The sequence below is a fragment of the Sinocyclocheilus rhinocerous genome, unplaced genomic scaffold (assembly GCF_001515625.1).
Source record: "Sinocyclocheilus rhinocerous isolate Xijiao unplaced genomic scaffold, SAMN03320098_v1.1 scaffold1275, whole genome shotgun sequence".
Classification (NCBI taxonomy): domain Eukaryota; kingdom Metazoa; phylum Chordata; class Actinopteri; order Cypriniformes; family Cyprinidae; genus Sinocyclocheilus; species Sinocyclocheilus rhinocerous.
The window spans coordinates 173,547-194,607 of NW_015628268.1; the positions used below are offsets into that span (position 1 = coordinate 173,547).

General features: G+C 36.7%; 3 protein-coding genes across 3 annotated transcripts; 1 reads left to right on the forward strand and 2 right to left on the reverse strand.

Annotated features, from left to right (window-relative positions):
- The first annotated feature begins 487 nt into the window (after window positions 1-487).
- LOC107737243 (dynein light chain Tctex-type 1-like) lies at window positions 488-2,971 on the forward strand. Its single transcript, XM_016548709.1, has 5 exons — window positions 488-515; window positions 680-762; window positions 970-1,093; window positions 1,256-1,333; window positions 2,584-2,971. The coding sequence occupies exons 1-5, from the start codon at window positions 488-490 to the stop codon at window positions 2,658-2,660; spliced, it is 390 nt and encodes a 129-aa protein (XP_016404195.1). The 3' UTR covers window positions 2,661-2,971.
- A 706-nt stretch (window positions 2,972-3,677) lies between these two features.
- Window positions 3,678-6,361, reverse strand: LOC107737244 (cytochrome b-245 heavy chain-like). Its single transcript, XM_016548710.1, has 5 exons — window positions 6,354-6,361; window positions 5,035-5,197; window positions 4,185-4,331; window positions 3,959-4,083; window positions 3,678-3,866 (listed from the first exon to the last, which is right to left on the reverse strand). Exons 1-5 carry the CDS (start codon window positions 6,359-6,361, stop codon window positions 3,749-3,751), a joined length of 561 nt encoding a protein of 186 aa, XP_016404196.1. The 3' UTR covers window positions 3,678-3,748.
- Window positions 6,362-7,296: 935 nt separating this feature from the next.
- On the reverse strand, window positions 7,297-20,214 carry LOC107737212 (cytochrome b-245 heavy chain-like). The gene is made up of 14 exons (XM_016548658.1): window positions 20,196-20,214; window positions 13,961-14,014; window positions 13,631-13,723; window positions 13,082-13,192; window positions 12,910-12,994; window positions 12,432-12,580; window positions 11,180-11,361; window positions 10,149-10,281; window positions 9,972-10,064; window positions 9,647-9,900; window positions 8,892-9,054; window positions 7,804-7,950; window positions 7,578-7,702; window positions 7,297-7,485 (listed from the first exon to the last, which is right to left on the reverse strand). Exons 2-14 carry the CDS (start codon window positions 14,003-14,005, stop codon window positions 7,368-7,370), a joined length of 1,698 nt encoding a protein of 565 aa, XP_016404144.1. The 5' UTR covers window positions 14,006-14,014; window positions 20,196-20,214; the 3' UTR covers window positions 7,297-7,367.
- Window positions 20,215-21,061: the final 847 nt, after the last annotated feature.

The following is a 21,061-nucleotide window of genomic DNA, read 5'->3' on the forward strand; positions in this document are numbered from 1 at the left end:
TTTTTACAGTTCTACTGTGTGGCAATTGATTTTTAACAGTTCAAATATTCCATGTAGTTTTATTAAAAAATTATGGAAACAAAAATGGTAATTGTGACAGTTACAAATCTTCCAATTTGGACTTGTTTTCCTCGCAGTTCTGAGTTTATATTACAGAATTTAGTCCTTTTTTTCTCAATTTTTTTAAGAATTGCAGTTCTAAGAAAAAAAAGTCAGAATTGTGAGATATAAACTCTGCATTGTGGGGGGGAAAAGTCCAAATTGTGAAATAAAAAGTCGCAATTACCTTTTTAATTTTTTTATCCCATGGCAGAAACAAGCATTCAAAAAAAATAATATATATACAGTGGGTACGGAAAGTATTCAGACCCCCTTACATTTTTCACTCTTTGTTATTCACGTCTTTACATATTTTACACATATATAGATGACTAAAGTTCATTGTGATTTATGTTTTACATTATTGTGTTGTACGTTTTCATGTAAAATGATTCAGGGTGTGGCCAAATCATTACGTAAACTTGAATTATAAAGCAAACTGAATTGAGTATCAACATTTTTTTATTTATTTAAAAGTATTTAGAGATTTTTTTTGCTGACTTGCATGTCTAAAATGTACATTTTGATCAGTAAATCTAATGGATGCGGGTGTTGATGCATTATTAAACCCATCTGACAGCTGGTTCATTTCTTTTCATCTTTCAAAAACTTTCATTTCAGGTGTCTTTCAGCCCAGACGAAGCAAGTAATGTTGTGAAGGAGGTAATATTCACTATAAAACCAAGCACACGCTTATAAAAACATAAAAAACCCTATAAGGTCTATGGTGTGTCTCGCTGAATGAATTGCTTTGTTGCTAGTCTCATGTCTAACTCGTGCCTGCAGGACTAATGCTAGCCTATTTATTTGAGTGCAAGTCTGCTCCATTAACTCTCTGTGTGTGTGTGTGTGTTTGTGTTTATCGGTCAGTGCATTGAGGGTATTATTGGAGGCGTGGACTACAGCCAGAACAAAGTCAACCAGTGGACAGCCAGCATAGTCGAACACACTCTCACTCAGTTAGTCAAACAGGGGAAACCGTTCAAGTACATTGGTATGAGCTTTTCCATTTGAGTTCTTATTGTATGCAAATATCTCATAGGTTAAACATCAGATAATGTATTTATAAGACAAAATGTATACATCATATTTGCACAAGGCTGAAAGATATTATGCAAAGTGCTGTTGTTGATTATATATTATGTATCAATTTCAGTCAACTGTGCTGTGATGCAGAAAAGCGGCGCAGGTCTTCACACAGCCAACTCTTGTTACTGGGACACTACCACTGATGGTAAAGCTTTTAGTTCTATATAACTGCTTTGTGTTTTCATAGTTTTAGCTCAGCCACATTGGTCTTCTAACTTAATTGATATTTGTCTGACAAATAAAGTTTAAATAGATGCATTGCATATTAGTTTTATGTAGAAAATGCATTATGTTGCTTCTATTTGTTTTCTATTTCTATTAGTTATTTTTAAATGTCATTTAATTTGTAAGTATTCAAATATTTTTATTGAAATTTGTATTAAATGTTATTACATTTTTATTTTTAAAACATTTTGCTTAATTTTTTATCATTTTGATTCAGTTTTTTTTTTTTTTTTTACAGTTTATATATATATAAATATATATATAGAATACTGCAGGACACCACTAAAACTGCTTAAAATTTCATGTCAGCCATTGAAATGTGTTCTTGTGCATTATATTCATTGCATTTGTAATAAACAATAGATCTTTATAATAAACTATATATATTTACAAAAAAAAAAATTCTAATATGTGACCCTGGACCACAAAACCAGTCTTAAGTCGCTGGGGTATATTTGTAGCAATAGCCAAAAATACATTGTATGGGTCAAAATTATAGATTTTTCTTTTATGCCAAAAATCATTAGGATATTAAGTAAAGATCATGTTCTATTAAGATATTTTGTAAATTTCCTACTGTAAATATATCAAAACTTAATTTTTGATTAGTAATATGCATAGCTAAGAACTTCATTTGAACCTACTGTGTGGCAATTGATTTTTAACAGTTCAAATATTCCATGTAGTTTTATTAAAAAATTATGGAAACAAAAATGGTAATTGTGACAGTTACAAATCTTCCAATTTGGACTTGTTTTCCTCGCAGTTCTGAGTTTATATTACAGAATTTAGTCCTTTTTTTCTCAATTTTTTTAAGAATTGCAGTTCTAAGAAAAAAAAGTCAGAATTGTGAGATATAAACTCTGCATTGTGGGGGGGAAAAGTCCAAATTGTGAAATAAAAAGTCGCAATTACCTTTTTAATTTTTTTATCCCATGGCAGAAACAAGCATTCAAAAAAAATAATATATATACAGTGGGTACGGAAAGTATTCAGACCCCCTTACATTTTTCACTCTTTGTTATATTGCAGCCATTTGCTAAAATCATTTAAGTTAATTTTTTTTCCTCATTAATGTACACACAGCATTCAGATTTCGAAAAATTGACCCTTATGACTGGTTTTGTGGTCCAGGGTCACATATGTGTGTGTGTGTGTGTGTTTTTGCAGGAAGCTGCACAGTCAGGTGGGAGAACCGCACCATGTACTGTGTCGTCAGTGTGTTTGCAGTGGCTATTGCACTATGAGCAGGAATCAGGGCTGAGACATGCACATACACACAGACACAGAAGGGCAAAACCACCTTCGCTCTGACCATCACATCCTCATGTCTGGCTAAGACTTAAACCATGTTCAACTTGTGTCATGTTTTGCCTATTCTACAAAATTTAGAGCGTATTGCTAATGCTTGTCTACTACATTGTGTTTATTAGTATTTTATTTTAATTTATTTTTTGGGGGACTTTCAAAGGTAACGTACACCTTTGCTCTGTATAGGATGAAATGCAAATATGTTGATGCTTAATTATTAAAGTTGTCTGATTTAGGTTTAACAATCCAACATGTTGTTTGATTATGTTTTTTTAGTCTTCAGACTTCTGAGGCATTTTCCATATCTGAAAATATATTTAAACTCTGAACCACATACAAAATATGAGGGGGAATTACAAACAATGCAAGGATGTCACTTCATGGCATAATACATGTTGAACTTTTTTTTGGGGAACTGAAACTAAACCTAAATATCAACTAAACGAAATTGAAGTCCATCTATACATCCCACATAGAATTGCTGTACAACGTTAAATAATTTCAAAGGGAGCCCACTATAACACTTTATTCAATTCAGTATTTGACTTTGTTTTATAGTGGTGCGCCTTTTATTGTAACATTATTTCAATTAATCAGGAATTGATCTTTGGTTCCCCGCCATATTGCTTAACTTAAAGATTTCATAAGGTTTACTGAACGTGCACTTAAGAAAGAAGAAGCAGGATTGGTTTACACCAAAACAGTAAAATAACACATTGATCTTTATAGTACATAAAAATAAATTCTGCATCGTGCACAGCCATGATATATCTAGACCAATAACACAACATCATAATAACAAGCTTACACTGCAAAAAATACTATTCTTAACAAGAATTTCATTAGTATAGTAAATAAAAACTTCAAAAAATCTGCCAGTGCAGTGAGACAAAATCTACTTCTACTCAAGATACAATATTTGAAAACAAGTCTGAATATCTTATGCAGTGGTTTAAGGATTTTTCAGTATTTTTTATTAGAAAACAAGTTCTGATACATATGAGTTGACACACTTTGAAGCACATCAGAAGTTTTCTTTGTTGAATATAAACTCAGTTCCAGATTCAGTGTGTGAAAAGCACTGCTTTCCCAGAGCTGTGGCCAAAGCCATAGGACCACATAGAAAAACGCCTACTTTTGAACTGAAAGAAAGAAGACGAAAAAATACTAGTTATTAATGCACAGCAAGTGTAGAAAGCCTTAACACTGCTGTTATTTACCACACTCTACGTACCCTGGGTGTTGAGTAGCAATGGCACTGAACTCATTGTCCCAGTTGGGTTTACCGTACAGAGTCTTCTGCTTAAGCCCAGTAATGGGATCATCTTCCGCCTCATATTGAACTCTAAAATGGGCCGCCTTTAAACAGTAATCAAAATGAGTGCCAAAGTATTTTTTTGTATTTTAGGGAAGTTAAAATAGTTCACAGTGTCATTAAACAAGCAAGTCTTTTCGCCCACCTCAGCATCCTTCCAGCGCGTTAGATAAATGTTGTAACTGAGGAAATCGCTCATGTCTTTCTCCATCATCTGTCTTTCCAAACTCTGCAGCAGGTCTGCAAACCATTCGAAAGCCTGCGTCTCCGGACACAGCCAATAGAAATAGATCTGCAGAGGTCAAGGTTCAGAACATTACATATTTAGCTAAAATATGAATTAATTCTTTAAGGCAAGACACTACAGACAAAACCACAGTTTTTTTAGGTTCTCGTCAATTTTGAGATTTTAGGCTATTTTGCTTCCATAACTTGACTTCTTTCAAACTAGTGGAAAGAAAACATTACACATTTAAGTGTTTATTTTATTACACTTTATCTACATGCATTTGTAGAGTTGAATTACAATACATATTTTTAATGGTTGTTTCCTTTAAATTAGTTTTTATTCATGCTCTGAGCTATAAATCTCCACTTCAACTTCAACTTATTCAGAGTAATGAAAAGGGATGTTCAAAATCCCCTGTGTAAAAACCTGTAACTCTAATGTCAACAAAATAAAACAAAAAAATTCCAGTGTTCACACTTCTGTTCTGGAAATGTAAGCAAATTAGTGCATATTTAATTAGATGATGCCTCAACTGCAAATCAATTCTGAAAACTTGTAATACATAACAACTGTATTAATGCACTGCAATTAATCAACTGTAGAAGTATGATGATATCTACTACTTAAATTTGTTCATATTCGCCTGTAGTGCTTTGCCTTAAAAAAACTGACATTTATGAGTTTTAATGAATAAGACTACAAAATAAACAAAGATTTTGTTCTGTCATTCAAAGCCTGAATCGCTAAACTTGGTGCTGTTTATCACCTTTTTGGTGAAGACGTTTTTGTTCTCCTGGACGTGTTTGTACCACACAGACTTTAGAACGGAAGCGAAAGGTGTCACACCAATACCGGCACCCACAAGCATCACAACTTCATAACGAAAGACATCCTCACTGGCCGTCCCAAACGGCCCATCCACAGCCACCCTACACAGACAAAAACAGACATTATGGACGGCAAACTATCAAATTGTGCTAATAACTGAGCATTGTGTTGTTAGTGTTTGTATTCTTTTAGTTCTCTACTGTAGGAGGAAGAAATTAGGAAACACATAAAGAGAAATAGCAAGAAAAATTCACTTATGTTGAAATCAACATTGCCTTCCATCTTCTCAAACAGAAACCTGCTCTCCCAACACTTCTCTTTTTTCTCAACTGTGATTGTGCCCACATCCTCTTTTTACACATGTATTTTCCCATTTTACAAGTGAGACTTGCTAGTTCTATTAAAGGGATCATATGATGCTGCTAAAAAGAACATTATTTTGTGTATTTGGTGTAATGAAATGTGTTTATGCGGTTTAAGGTTCAAAAAACATTATTTTCCACATACTGTACATTATTGTTTCTCCTCTATGCCCCGCCTTTCTGAAACGCGTCGATTTTTACAAAGCTCATCGGTCTGAAAAAGCAAGGTGTGCTGTGATTGGCCAGCAACGGTCCTCCATAAAATGTGCTGCACACATCTGAATATTTGGGTTGAAGTGTTCTGGTACAGTGTTGTAAATACAACTTAACCACTGATTTCTAGTCGTGTCCTCTTTTGGAAGGCCAAACAAAGTAGTTTATTTTTCTTTTATGCCAAAAATCATTAGGATATTAAGTAAAGATCATGTTCTATTAAGATATTTTGTAAATTTCCTACTGTAAATATATTAAAACTTAATTTTTGATTAGTAATATGCATTGCTAAGAACTTAATTTGGACAACTTTAAAGGCGATTTTCTCAATATTTAGATTTTTTGGCACCCTCAGATTCCAGATTTTCAAATAGTTGTATCTCAACCAAATAACAACTTGTCCCATCCTAACAAACCATACATCAATGGAAAGCTTATTTATTCAGCTTTTCAGATTTCGAAAAATTGACCCTTATGACTGGTTTTGTGGTCCAGGGTCACATATGTGTGTGTGTGTGTGTGTTTTTGCAGGAAGCTGCACAGTCAGGTGGGAGAACCGCACCATGTACTGTGTCGTCAGTGTGTTTGCAGTGGCTATTGCACTATGAGCAGGAATCAGGGCTGAGACATGCACATACACACAGACACAGAAGGGCAAAACCACCTTCGCTCTGACCATCACATCCTCATGTCTGGCTAAGACTTAAACCATGTTCAACTTGTGTCATGTTTTGCCTATTCTACAAAATTTAGAGCGTATTGCTAATGCTTGTCTACTACATTGTGTTTATTAGTATTTTATTTTAATTTATTTTTTGGGGGACTTTCAAAGGTAACGTACACCTTTGCTCTGTATAGGATGAAATGCAAATATGTTGATGCTTAATTATTAAAGTTGTCTGATTTAGGTTTAACAATCCAACATGTTGTTTGATTATGTTTTTTTAGTCTTCAGACTTCTGAGGCATTTTCCATATCTGAAAATATATTTAAACTCTGAACCACATACAAAATATGAGGGGGAATTACAAACAATGCAAGGATGTCACTTCATGGCATAATACATGTTGAACTTTTTTTTGGGGAACTGAAACTAAACCTAAATATCAACTAAACGAAATTGAAGTCCATCTATACATCCCACATAGAATTGCTGTACAACGTTAAATAATTTCAAAGGGAGCCCACTATAACACTTTATTCAATTCAGTATTTGACTTTGTTTTATAGTGGTGCGCCTTTTATTGTAACATTATTTCAATTAATCAGGAATTGATCTTTGGTTCCCCGCCATATTGCTTAACTTAAAGATTTCATAAGGTTTACTGAACGTGCACTTAAGAAAGAAGAAGCAGGATTGGTTTACACCAAAACAGTAAAATAACACATTGATCTTTATAGTACATAAAAATAAATTCTGCATCGTGCACAGCCATGATATATCTAGACCAATAACACAACATCATAATAACAAGCTTACACTGCAAAAAATACTATTCTTAACAAGAATTTCATTAGTATAGTAAATAAAAACTTCAAAAAATCTGCCAGTGCAGTGAGACAAAATCTACTTCTACTCAAGATACAATATTTGAAAACAAGTCTGAATATCTTATGCAGTGGTTTAAGGATTTTTCAGTATTTTTTATTAGAAAACAAGTTCTGATACATATGAGTTGACACACTTTGAAGCACATCAGAAGTTTTCTTTGTTGAATATAAACTCAGTTCCAGATTCAGTGTGTGAAAAGCACTGCTTTCCCAGAGCTGTGGCCAAAGCCATAGGACCACATAGAAAAACGCCTACTTTTGAACTGAAAGAAAGAAGACGAAAAAATACTAGTTATTAATGCACAGCAAGTGTAGAAAGCCTTAACACTGCTGTTATTTACCACACTCTACGTACCCTGGGTGTTGAGTAGCAATGGCACTGAACTCATTGTCCCAGTTGGGTTTACCGTACAGAGTCTTCTGCTTAAGCCCAGTAATGGGATCATCTTCCGCCTCATATTGAACTCTAAAATGGGCCGCCTTTAAACAGTAATCAAAATGAGTGCCAAAGTATTTTTTTGTATTTTAGGGAAGTTAAAATAGTTCACAGTGTCATTAAACAAGCAAGTCTTTTCGCCCACCTCAGCATCCTTCCAGCGCGTTAGATAAATGTTGTAACTGAGGAAATCGCTCATGTCTTTCTCCATCATCTGTCTTTCCAAACTCTGCAGCAGGTCTGCAAACCATTCGAAAGCCTGCGTCTCCGGACACAGCCAATAGAAATAGATCTGCAGAGGTCAAGGTTCAGAACATTACATATTTAGCTAAAATATGAATTAATTCTTTAAGGCAAGACACTACAGACAAAACCACAGTTTTTTTAGGTTCTCGTCAATTTTGAGATTTTAGGCTATTTTGCTTCCATAACTTGACTTCTTTCAAACTAGTGGAAAGAAAACATTACACATTTAAGTGTTTATTTTATTACACTTTATCTATTTGCATCTATAGAGTTGAATTAAAATACATATCTTTAATGGTTGTTTCCTCTAAATGACTTTTCTCATGCACTGAGCTATAAAAAGGGGGGAAGTCGTGGCCTAATGGTCAAGAGAGTCAGGCTCGTAACCCAAAGGTTGCGGGTTCGAGTCTCGTACCGGCAGGGATTGTAGGTGGGGGGAGTGGATGTACAGCACTCTCTCCCGCCTTCAATACCACGACTGATGTGCCCTTGAGCAAGGCACCGAACCCCCAACTGCTCCCCGGGCGCCGCAGCAAAAATGGCTGCCCACTGAAATCTCCACTTCAACTTCGCTTTTATAAATTCACAGTGTGATGAAAAATTATATTCAAAATCTCCAGTGTAAAAAACCTTTAACTCCAAGATGTCAACAAAATGTAAAGTGTTCACACTTCTGTTCTGGAAATGTAAGCAAATTAGTGCATTTTTAATTAGATAATGCCTCGATTGCAAATCAATTCCAAAAACTTGTATTACATAAGAATTGAATTAATGTACTGCGAATATTCCACTGTAGAAGTATGGTGATATATACTACTAACAATTTTTACCATATTCACCTGTAGTGTTTTGCCTTAAAAGCTATGACCCTAAAGCTGACATTTATGAGCTTTAATGAATAAGACTACAAAATAAACATGGCATCTGCAAAGACAACTTAGACTAAGACAACAAAGACAACTGACTAAACCTAGTGCAGTTTATCACCTTTTTGGTGAAGACATTTTTGTTCTCCTGGACGTGTTTGTACCACACAGACTTCAGAACAGAAGCGAAAGGTGTCACACCAATACCAGCACCGACCAGCATCACAACTTCATAACGAAAGACATCCTCACTGGCCGTCCCAAACGGCCCATCCACAGCCACCCTACACCGAGAAAAACAGACATTATGCACAGCAAACTAGCAAACTGTACATCCTTTGCAGGACGTTCCAAAGGAATAACTGAGCATTGTGTTGTTCACTTATCATGTTAGTATTTGTATTCTTTCAGTTCTCTACTGCAGGAGGAAGAAATTAGGAAACACATAAGGAGAAATAGCAAGAAAAATTCACTCATGTTGAAATCAACACATTGCCTACCATCTTCTCAAACAGAAACCCGGTCTCTCCATACTTCTCTTTTTCTCAACTATGATTGTACACTCACATCCCTTTTTTACACATGTATTTTCCCATTTTACAAGTGAGATTCGCAAGTACTATTAAAAGCACTACATCTGTGTTATTCAAGAAACGAACCTGACATTAAAAAATAGTTCTTTTTATCATCATTAATTCTTCTGAAGATGATGTTTTAAAGAAAATTCTTGTCCATACAATGAAAGTCAAAGGTGTCCAAAACAACATTGAAATTCATACAGGTTTGGAACAACATGAAGGTGAGTAAATGCTAACAGAATGTTCATTTTTGGATGAACTATTCCTTTAAATGACTCATCTGTCACTTTAATCTTACTTTGGTAGTGTCCAAGCATCCATCACCACGGTTTTGTCACCTCCACAGGCCGTATAAAGGGCTTGTGTCCAATCTCCAACAATTCGGATATGCACGCTTAAGTGGTCTTCCTCCGGGGCAGAGGTCAAGGTAAAGGGATGCCACTCTAGCTGAGAGATGGACGGGCACTGGATGAAAACATACTGACCGACCTCCATCTTAAAGCCCTTCTTCTTCATCTGCAGCTCAAGGGTCTTGGATGGGTGCATCACTACCTGTAAAGTGACGTAATACAGTAAGAGAGGAAGAAATCTATTGGTTGCTAATCAAATTTTGACTGACTAACCTTGGTGATAACCACTTTCTGCTGTGAGCGATAGAAGCGCACCAGTCTCTCACATACATATAGAATCATGGGGCCAACCACCCACTTCCATGTCTGTAAGAGAAAGTACATGTTTTTGAGATGCATCAAAATGATTAAAGAAATGCTAGATGTATTTGTGATTATATTAGGATATACCATCGGGGGATTCCCAGCAAAGACAGGTTCTGGGCAGTTGGTGCCATTTTTACCCCACGTCTCGAACTGGCTGTGACATTCATCTGGGTTGTGCACTTTTACACTTTCTAGAGTCTGGCCTCGCACAATACGCCTACACAGAAACACACACACTGTTATTGCATAAATAATGCATGATAATTCTCTTGCTAGCATGATGTGTCTGTCAACTTGTATTATGACAGATATGTCATGATGCTTCAATAAAGGCTGCTTGAAAACCAGCCTTTTAATAGCTTAAAACTGTACGTCTATCTATGTGTTCACTGGCATGAATGAGCAGAAATGAGTGGGTGTTTTCAAATCATCCCTGCTTAGCATTGAGGAGAAGGCGCGCAAGAGGGATTGTGGAACTGACAGTGGAGTTGTGCAAGTGGAGAGCGCCAAAAAGTTGAGAAATGCCCAACTTTATACAGTACAAACAGCACAAGGAAAAAGCATAGCATCTAATCTCTGTGAGTGACACCTGTCAAAAACATTCCAAAATCTGGCGGATTCAGTGATTAAATCACATTTTACATATTACTATTTTTTAATTCAGATGCAGTTTGCATGCTGGCTAGGCTATAGCTATAGGTTAACAAACGTGTATCAAGTTGATAACGTATGTACACTACTGTTCAAAAGTTTGGTTTCACATGATCCTTCAGAAATCACTTAATATGCTAATTTGATGCTCAAGAAACATTTCCTATCATCAATGTTGAAAACAGTTATGCTGCTTAATGTTCTTGTGGAAACATCTGCGATACATTTTTTCAGGATTCTTTGACGAATAAAAAGTTCAAAGGAACTGTGTTAGATCCAACTCGTCTTTACTGTCATATTTGATCAATTTAATGCATCCTTGCTGAATGAATGTATAGAAGAAATTATTTAGATGTATTAATGCATTTGTTTATTCAAAATAAGTACATTTCAATTAAACACAGTTTTAGTTTAGATTTTTAATTAAAACATTTTTTTGAATATTAATTGATCTAAACCCTCACCCGACTCCATGAAGCACCAAACCAATGAAAAAGAGGATGAACAGGTGATGGGTGAACCAGAACACCTCGAAATATGACCTTCTGATGACCTCCATGGAGGAAGTGATGATGAGGATGAGGGCGAGGGTGATGACCACCCCTGTCAGTCCTGCTATAGTTGTAAACATCACTATTGTTGGGTTCTGGGAAATCACAAATACAAAAATGACAACATAAAACATTACTCAAAATGTTTTACATTAAACACATCATTACATTAAAAAGAAACAAAGATAAAGTAGTTTGCAAAAATCAAAATAGTGCAATTTCAGACTACCATTACACTACCATTCAAATGTTTTGGGTCAGCAAGTTTCTTTTAAATGAATACTTTTTATTCAGCAAGGACATATTAAATTATTTAAAAGTGACCATTTATAATTCTGCAAAATATTTCTATTTCAAATAAACGATGTTATTTTGAACTTTTGAGCTGAATCCTGAAAAAAAACTATCACAGTTTTCACAATTGCTAATAATAGATGTTTCTTGAGCACCAAATCAGCATATTAGTATGATTTCTGAAGGATCATGGGACACTAAAGACTGGAATAATGACTGCTGAAAATTGAGCTTTGCCATCACAGGAATAAATTACATTTGAAAGTATATTAAAATAGAAAACAATTATTTTAAATGATAAAAACTTTTGAACGGTAGTGTATATAGAGATAGTGCGTAGTTGTAAAATAGGCATAATTTATTTAATTTGATGTTATTTATTAATTAATTTATTTTGCCCTAAGCCCACAAAATTGTTCAAATATGTCATAGCTGCTCTCAATAGCAGCTATGAATACAGTAGATCTTTTTATATCAGTCATAGGAAGTATGTGTTGATTGTATTTCAAAATGGCACTATACATGTTTTGTTATGATCATGGGCTTCTCATCCCCTCAATGTTCTATTTCTGGCTATTGTCCACTGGGTCATCAAAGCAACACCATGGCAACAGAATTTTTTTAATCATGTGATCATAACAGCGGCAGCAGCATGATGGTTATTTGATGTAACAGTGGGTGGAAGTGGGAGGTTATCCTACGGTGCTGAAGGGAGATCAGTTGGAGGTTCCTTGCATTATGAATGGGGTGCTGCTTCAGAATCAGTGTTTTAAAGGGAACTTCTGCTAACACTGAGACTGTGAAAGTTATACACAAACGTGAGTGACTGAAATGAGTTAAAACCTTGCAAAACCTGTCTGGAAAGACTCACCGTCTCATTGGTTCTGATAGGATTCAGGTAGGATCTATTGTCATTGTTGCCCATCTGAGAAAGCACGTAAGGCAGGTAACTGCTGTTGATCATAAGCTGGGAATCCATGAATCTCTCAAAGTTGAACAAGTGAGCTATGATGTGGATGGCTGGAAGAATATGCAAGGCTTACAGTAATTTATCCATAAATATCAAAAATACTCTCAGAAAAAAAAAGCTGTCACTGAGGTGGAACAAGGCACATATTTGTACCTTGTATATCCCACAAAAGGTAAATTTTTAGTAATATAAAAGTACATATTATTATCTTTTGAAAGGGTGCCGCCCCAGTGACAATTCCGTGCCTTTTTTCTGAGAGTGTATGCAGGACATTTAGTTGAGATTTTAGGGTTTTGGGGAAATATTTTGAAAATTTAAAAAAGAAAAAAAAAAAAGATTTAAAAGTGTAAATTAAGTGAACGTGTCTTTCTTACTGTACCTGTGTGGAAGGCAATCATGTAGGCCACTAGTTTGTGGAAAGTAAGGTTTCTGTCCAGCTGACGGGCTGCAGTGCGGCTACAGTACTGTGAACACACACCATTAATGAGGAGATTCAGGCTTTTTCATTTTGGATAAGGCTTTCACTTTCGCTCTGTTGCTCCTTTCCTGACCTGTATGGATCCGCGCAGGAACGAGAGAAGGTTTCTGCAGACGGGCAGCAGGATCAACATGCAGTTAAAATTCAGACATGCAGCTGGAGCTCTGGCCCATGAGAGAGCATGCTGAGTGAGAGGGAGAGTGAAAATAAGCCAGAGACACGGGAAAGTTTCATTTCCTATTTTAAGCTCTGAACAACATATTCACTAATGCATTAAAAAACGGTACTTAGAGCTATAATGTAACTATATAGGCCAACATATAAACATTGTACTTTTCTAAATTCTGAGTAGAATCTAACAATACACTAGCAGAGTGAAATATACAAATATGAAATTATATTAACAATATAATTTTATATAATTAATACTTGAGTGTCTTGATATTATATTTAACTCCACAAATGATTCCAATTACAAATTATACAGCATAAATTTTAAAAAAGCACACTAACATCAATATAACAATTTACAAACAAATAAAATACAACATAATCATTATATTTATTTATACATTATTGAATAAATTAATTGTTTAAAATGTATAAATGATTTGACACTTACCCCAAGGATGACTCTAGTATAATAGTATCTTTCAATCAGAAATGCCAAGTAAAAATACACAAAGAGAAACACATTGATGCCAAGCCATACCAGCTGAAAAACAGAATGAAGGGTGTTTGAGAAGTTTTGCAGACTGATGAAGTAATTATATAAAGTATAGAGCATCAAAAGTATCTCTGTTCTTCAGTATGTTTAACACACACACACACACACACACACACAAAGTAATTGAAAACAATTAAGAACTTTAAAACCCAAAGATAATAAAGATTTAAAAATAATTAAAAAGTTAATTCAGTTTAAAAAAACAAACCTAAAAGCATAGCTTACAATAACAAAAATGGATAGTCCTTCATTTGCAGCAAAGTTTCCCATGATGTTGAGCTGTGTAGAAAGAGAAGATCAAGTGAAGTGAGGATGAAAAATTACGAAGAAAGCCACAAGACAAAAAGGGATATGGTATATATAGCAGAGAAGCAAATCAGGAAATATTGTCACAACTGTGAGCCCATGAGAAAACATCAAGCAAAGTTCCTCAACCTGAAGGGGATGGTCAGATGATCGCTCAGTTCTCTTCCTGCTTTATAGTCAAGCCTGACATTTAGTTTTTTAGTAAAATGTTAGTTGTTGTAGTGTCAAAACTGATATGGTTATATGATTTAAATAATTTCCCTGCATTTGTTGCAATCTTTCTCTTGAACATTTATAACTGTAAATGGGTTTTAACTAAAGTTATCAGAAAACAATTACAAAAAGTGACAACTGACCTCACACATAGACATAAATACAAAAAGAAATGTTTCTAAATAAATAACAAGGAAAACTGCAAAAGAGAAAATCAATAAACCATGTGTACTTTCATGCACAAAATATCATTCTCCTTTATTATTATTATCATTATTATTTTGTATGGGTTTAGCTGACAGTTGCACGTATCAAAAGCAATGAAGCGCTCTGAAGGACTGAAGGACAAGTTTTGAGGGAGTTTCCAGATGTAACCTGATCAGTCTTGCAGAATGAATAAACTCAACCCATTCATCTCCCCACAGGGGGGCAGTAAAGTTAGAATACAATTATCTAATGCCCTCAATGAATACAATGGCTTTTTTTTTTTTTCACTTTTTTTCGCTTTTTGTATGAAAAATCTAAATAATGTGCAAAAGAGGTCCCCAGATAAGACAAGTGCAAAACAGGAGTGTAAACAAGGAAAGAAAAAACAATCAATTAAATAATTATTTGCAGGATTATGAAGGTCCTGGCAACCCAAATGTAATTCTCACAATCCAAAAGTCCTTACATTTTGAAAGCAATTCTGAATTGCTTGAATTTAGGCCATATGTAATCATATGATAGGACACAATCATATGACCAATCAGGACTAATTTCAGTCTTATACGCAGTATGAGCAGAACAATAAGATAAACTAGAAGAAAGTATTAATGATGACCCTGAGAGGTTGTCAAACATTTTTCAGAAAGCAATGGCCTCAAGGTGATGGAAAAGTCAACAGCTTATAACTCAAGCAAATACAATTTTTTTTGAATAAATCTGCTTTAAATAATCCAGACACAGAGACAGGGTAGAAGCTATGACATTAATCAAACCAACACCGAACGAGGGACAAAGCGCTCCCACATCACATGACAAAAGCAGCGGTTTCATCTTGTTAGGGAATTTCACATGCACTTCAGTGGAACATGCTGGCTCGTAGGCCTTGTAAACAAAACAAGTATAAGTATATTCATGTTATTAAGTATATTCATGGTATGTTCAACAAATGTTGACTTTTACATTCCACCATTAAGTATCAAGGCAGAAATCCAACATTTTAATTTTAATTTCTCCCTTTTGGTCCTTAAAGGGCACTTCATGACAATGTTTTTAAAGGTAAAGGTACAGTCATCATTTATTCACACTCATGATCCAAATGGAAAATACATGTTCCAAACTTCCAAATGGTTCTGCATGACTTTATTTCTTCTGTGGAACGCAAGAGAAAATATTTCATATAAGAGAGCTGTTTTTGTCCATGCAATGAATATCAGTGAGGTTAACTTTCGTTGTACAAAAAACTTGAAGATGTGCTTTGCTCACACTGCACCGCACAAACTCTGCCCGATGTCCCCTTTGGTAGCGCAGGGTGGATCGTCTCCAACGTCTTTCCCTGGTGGCTTGGTCCTCATGGAGCCAGACTGGGAAAGCGTCCCACGGAGCAGGCAGAGGGATCCACAGCACTCCCAAAAGCCCTGGGCTGGACTGGATGAGAAGAGTTGCCTGCAAGGGTGGCAAAACTGGTAAAAGAGCAACATAAAGAACACAGCTGTGGCATAACCCAACAACAGCGATAGTTCTAACACGGGGGCATCCACCCATTGGTAGAACTCAGTCCGGTGGACGTACCACATCAAAGCCAGCCCTGTGTTCTCGACAAAACGAAGGGAATAATACACAGCGAGGCGCCTCCATGCCTGACCCTTATCAATCAGGTCAGGGTCGTCCAATCTGAGCTGAACGGCAGACCAGCAGAACACGTTGATGCCGGCGTACAGGAAGGTCAGCATGCAGAGGACAATAGTGGTCCCGACACGGGTCAATGTCTTCTCGATGTTCTCTGGGAATGGAGAGCGGCTGCTCCAGAAGAGAACCCACGGGTGCAGAAAGAACAGGACGAAGTTGGCCGACACCACCGGAAGCACCCATACCTTCATCACGGAGCTGAAGAGGACCAGAACAGCCACGCGTGTGGCGATCTCGAACCCTCGCCACAGAAACACACACAGGTATGCCAGTGGACGCACGGAGACTTCATAATCATCGTAACGTATCTTTATGGCGAGAATATTGCAGCGTAGGGCTCCGTATACAATTGAGAGAAGGGAAATGACCATCAGTGTACCTGGCAGAGAGCAAAAAGAGTGAAACATGATCACATTAAATCCAATACAAACATACTTTGTGGTAAAAAGCAACTGAAAGCTTTTGCATTAGATAAGTGGATTTGGAATAAACCACTCTACTGTGTGTGGAGGCCCAAACATGCAGAATTTTTTTTTGATACCAAGAAATGACTTGATATCTCCCTCATGTCCAAGTTGCGCTCAGAAAATAAAAATAAATTAATGTATAAATAAATATGGAAATAAATACATGTGGGAATAAATAAATATAAAAATGCATAAATAAATATATAAATAAATGTAAAAATTAATGACAGAAAAAAAACTAAGTTAAATAAAATACTGAAAATAACACCAAGGAAAAAAAAAAGTGTTAAAAATAAATTCAGGACTAAATTCAATGAAAAATTAATTGTATTTGTTTTATCAAGTCATTTATTTATTATTATTTTCATTTGGTTTAGGGCCTCCATTACTGTGGTGCACAACATGTTGCCATTCGGTTACATAATTTACTATGTTGTTTACTATTGTTGTTTAGTAATAAAGGATAACAAAAGCAGATACCCCGAAGGCCCAAATCCACCAGTAGTGCAAACATATGGCCTCTATCAGCCTTCCATCTGATCTAAAGTCAGTCACCGTTTCTTTACTCTATGCCTTATGGGTAATGGGGTCAGACTGATTTACCGTCCATTATGATCTTCCATCTGCAATACTGCTTTCAAAGATAGACTGCAAGGTTGTCAACACATTCCTAATGCAGAGCGGATGACTACATATCTGCGAGGCAGAGTTTGTTCTATCATTCTTAATATTCAGTGTAGATGGGTGACAGTTGATGGGTGCTAAAATGCTAAAATCCTAAAACTTCACTTCCAGGTTTAAAAAACACTGTATATTTTTTTATTAGTTATTTTTACAAGAAATGCTAAGGCTTTTTGTTTAGTTCCAGGTTTACAAATAATAATAATAATAACAATAAAACACTATATATTGGCTGTCATGATCACCGGCTGTGCCCCGGTTGTCCACTAGAGGGCATTCCAGCCCAGACTGTTTCTGCCTCACAAACTACATGTCCCATAATCCTTTGCCCAGTCTCATCAGCACTCATTGTTTGCACCTGTGTCTTGTTAGCATTGTTAGCTCACCCTATAAAAGCCGGCTCTCTCGGTTATTCTTTGTTAAATCTTGTATGTGTTAACAGGCAGCAAGCGCTGATGGCCAAGGAGTATGATAGACTGTGGATTCCAGCATGCCCTACACTGAGGATTGTGAGGGAGTGAGCCTCTCTACAAGATGGCCACCAGTCCAGAACCTCTCCACAAGACGGCTACCAGTCCAGAGCCTCTCTGCCAGATGGCTGCCACACCAGAGTCTTCAGCCGTCATGGACGCCACGCCAGTAACGCCATGTGCCTCGCCGGTGCAAACAGCAGGCATCCTGGTGGTCTCAGCGCTCTCAAACCTGGCAATCTCTGAGGTTCTGCCATCCTTCGCTGCCCTTTCAGTAATGGTGGTCGCCGTTTTGTGTCTGGGCTATACGCACTTCTGAGGCGGCGGCATCCGCTCCAGTCCACGAGCCCGCTCCAGTCCACGAGTCTGCTCCAGAGTGTCTGGGCTATACGCACTTCTGAGGCGGCGACATCCGCTTCAGTCCACGAGTCCATTCCAGGGCCTGCTCCAGTCCACGGGCCTGCTCCAGTCCACGAGTCTGCTCCAGTCCACGAGTTCTCTCCAGAACCTGCAGCCTGTCCTGGCACGCCCACAGAGACTGGCTTTGAACTTACAGTCTGCCCTGTCACAGCCAAGAAGACCGTTTCTGAACTCCTCAGCTCCATGTCATGTGCCCCACCGTGGGGATCTTCGGTCCCTTCTCTGCTGTGGTGGTCTTCTGCTCCACCCTGCCGCCCGTCTGGAAGCTGCTCCTTAGGAGGGGGGCTATGTCATGATCACCGGCTGCGCCCCTGTTGTCCACTACAGGGCATTCCACCCTAGGCTGTTTCTGCCTCACGAACTATATGTCCCATAATCCTTTGCCCAGTATCATCAGCACTCATTGTTTGCATCTGTCTCTCGTTAGCCTTGTTAGCTCACCCTATAAAAGCCTGGTTCTGTTATTCTTTAAGTCTTGTATGTGTCAGTACTGCATTTCTAAGCCTCTTTCCTGGTTCTCCCTTGTCTTGGTCCCTGGTTTTATTTCCCTGCCTGTTTTGGATTAACCTTTGCCTGTGTTTTTTGCCTTGTTATTGTTTGGACTGATTGCCCGTGTTATCACCTTTGCCTGTTTTTGGACTTTGTGGATTACCCCGTTAATAGATACTGCATCTGGATCCTCAACCTTGGTGTACCTGTGCAGTTTAATGACATTGGCAAAAAAGTTTTTTTATTTTTTTATTTTGTAATATCCTAAAATGTTTAGTTCCTGGTCTCCAAGTAATGTTAATTAAAAAAACATAGGCAGTGTGTAAAAGTATTAGTAATATGTATCTAGTATTTATAATCTTAATCTTTATTTCCAGGTTTGACTAAAAGATTTTTCAATGCACTGTAGTTTCAGACTGCTGTACCTCACTATACATTGGCAGAGTACGTTGTTAATTAGGTATTTTCAGTGTCTTTTATGTAGTGTCTGGATGTTTCATTAAATGAATTTGTTTGAGGTTCAGTTAATAATTTGTCTGTTGTGGGCTGCATGTACGGTCTGAAGACTTGCTATCTATTTTAGCTGATATTCTCAGAAACAAAGTGTGTCTTTGAGATAACAAGAGGAAATAGAACACAAGTAGAAGTAATTTCAGAGGCATTAGACGTAACTCAAGCATGTGTGTGTAGAATGTTACTGATGGGAGCTTTTTAAATTTAGATGGGTGCCACAGGCAGCAGTTCCATGTTTACAGGACTTACAGAGAGATTATTCTATGGAGAAAACTTGGAGAATATGTAAAAAGAGACTGTGCCCAGATCATATTGGTTGGGCGAAAACATGATATGCCTCAAAGATATAAAAGCCAATTATTCTTGAATGTGGGAAATGACAACTTTAACAGTTAAACTCATAAGCTTGCAATGCTCCACTTTGGGAGTTGTACTTCACAAGACCAGATAACAAAATGAAAACAAAGCAGGAATAATAAAAGTCTTAATTATGCTCTAGAAACCCTTAAGATGATTTAAGAAGTAGTTCTCATTCTGAAAATGTAATAGCTGGATGTTTTAATTTTTATGAGTCACAGGAACTGGTATGTACAGTTAGCTGCTCATTACTTCTAAATACAGAGTATTCATGTTGAAGAGACTTAATTTCTGATTACTGTCTGACTGTACATTATCCCAACTATTACATGACTACTTAAAGGAAATAGTTTCATCAGCTTACTTAAAAAGCGCAGAAAGACTGAACATGAGCACAGCTGTGTAGGAAACAGTCTTCTTGGATAAGCGGTCAGTTGCCATAGGTAACAGTCATTGTTCTGAAATATCTGACCAATAAATCTCTCAACCAATCAGAATCAAGTATTACGGACAGCCATAACAGCAATTACACTATGGCACTAAGCTTTCGGTTTTCTAAAAGCCTTTATTAACCCAGTCTGTCTCCTGCAGCGCTCTATTTTAGGTGTGTCAGAATGTACTTGATACTGTTCAGTGTGTGTGTGTTCTAACCTCTACCGATGGACACCCCTTTCTTCAGCACACAGATGTAGAGCTGCAGCGTGAGCTGGGGTGCAGAGCCCAGGAAGGCCTGTATGACCGAGGTCCTGGCGAAAGCGGCCCGGTGGGTGACTAACTTCCCCACCGCCTGCCCCACTTCCTGCTCCACCTCCTCAGTCTGCCCTTCCCGGGGCATCTGCTTCTTACGGGTGATGGTGACATACGGCTCCTCCACCTTTCCGGCACTACCATAGATACAGAAGGCATCCAGGCACCTAAAAGAATAAAACTGAGTTTTACTGTTTGAATAAATGAGTGGTTAAAATCCAAGGTTTAATAAATAGATCTATCTATCTATCTATGTATCTATATTCTGTTTAGAAATGTACTAAAACAAATTTATATTTCTAAACGTGGATTATTTGTGCAATACATTTATTGTAGTTAAAATAAATAACATATATTGCCATAGGTTATATTTTATTAATAATAATAAAAAAAATAGTTCTATATCTTTTTAAATTATAGTTGAAAACAGCATCTATTGCCTTGGGTTATTTTTATCATTAATAAAATTTAATTAAAATTTTAAAAAAATTGCTCTGTTCTGTTTTTTTTTTATTACAGTTGAAAGAAACAACAATGTTGCCTTTGGTTATTTTTATTACTATATATATATATATATATATATATATATATGTGCTGGATTGGCATCAAATGTCCTATGAATGTTGGATTCTAATTATAACCATCCTCCATGTCACAATAGACCATGTCACAGTTCAGAGAATTGCACTCAATCCAATGAAAGCTCACCAGCATAGTCCTACCTTACCCGAGGACAGCTTTTATAAGGCCTCAGTGGGCGATCTGTCCAT

What these genes read in the sequence shown, in the direction of transcription:
- LOC107737244 (XM_016548710.1), bottom strand. An exon ending in AAAACGTCTTCACCAAAAAG is followed by an intron (nt 4,332 to 5,034) that starts GTGATAAACAGC and finishes TGACCTCTGCAG; the next exon opens with ATCTATTTCTATTGGCTGTG. An exon ending in CGCGCTGGAAGGATGCTGAG is followed by an intron (nt 4,084 to 4,184) that starts GTGGGCGAAAAG and finishes TACTGTTTAAAG; the next exon opens with GCGGCCCATTTTAGAGTTCA.
- LOC107737243 (XM_016548709.1), top strand. Translation starts at nt 488, where the DNA reads ATGATTCAGGGTGTGGCCAAATCATTAC. An exon ending in GGGTGTGGCCAAATCATTAC is followed by an intron (nt 516 to 679) that starts GTAAACTTGAAT and finishes CCCATCTGACAG; the next exon opens with CTGGTTCATTTCTTTTCATC. An exon ending in CAAGTAATGTTGTGAAGGAG is followed by an intron (nt 763 to 969) that starts GTAATATTCACT and finishes TTTATCGGTCAG; the next exon opens with TGCATTGAGGGTATTATTGG.
- LOC107737212 (XM_016548658.1), bottom strand. Translation starts at nt 14,005, where the DNA reads ATGGGAAACTTTGCTGCAAATGAAGGACTATCCATTTTTGTTATT. An exon ending in CTATCAGAACCAATGAGACG is followed by an intron (nt 11,362 to 12,431) that starts GTGAGTCTTTCC and finishes GTGATTTCCCAG; the next exon opens with AACCCAACAATAGTGATGTT. An exon ending in CGCGCTGGAAGGATGCTGAG is followed by an intron (nt 7,703 to 7,803) that starts GTGGGCGAAAAG and finishes TACTGTTTAAAG; the next exon opens with GCGGCCCATTTTAGAGTTCA.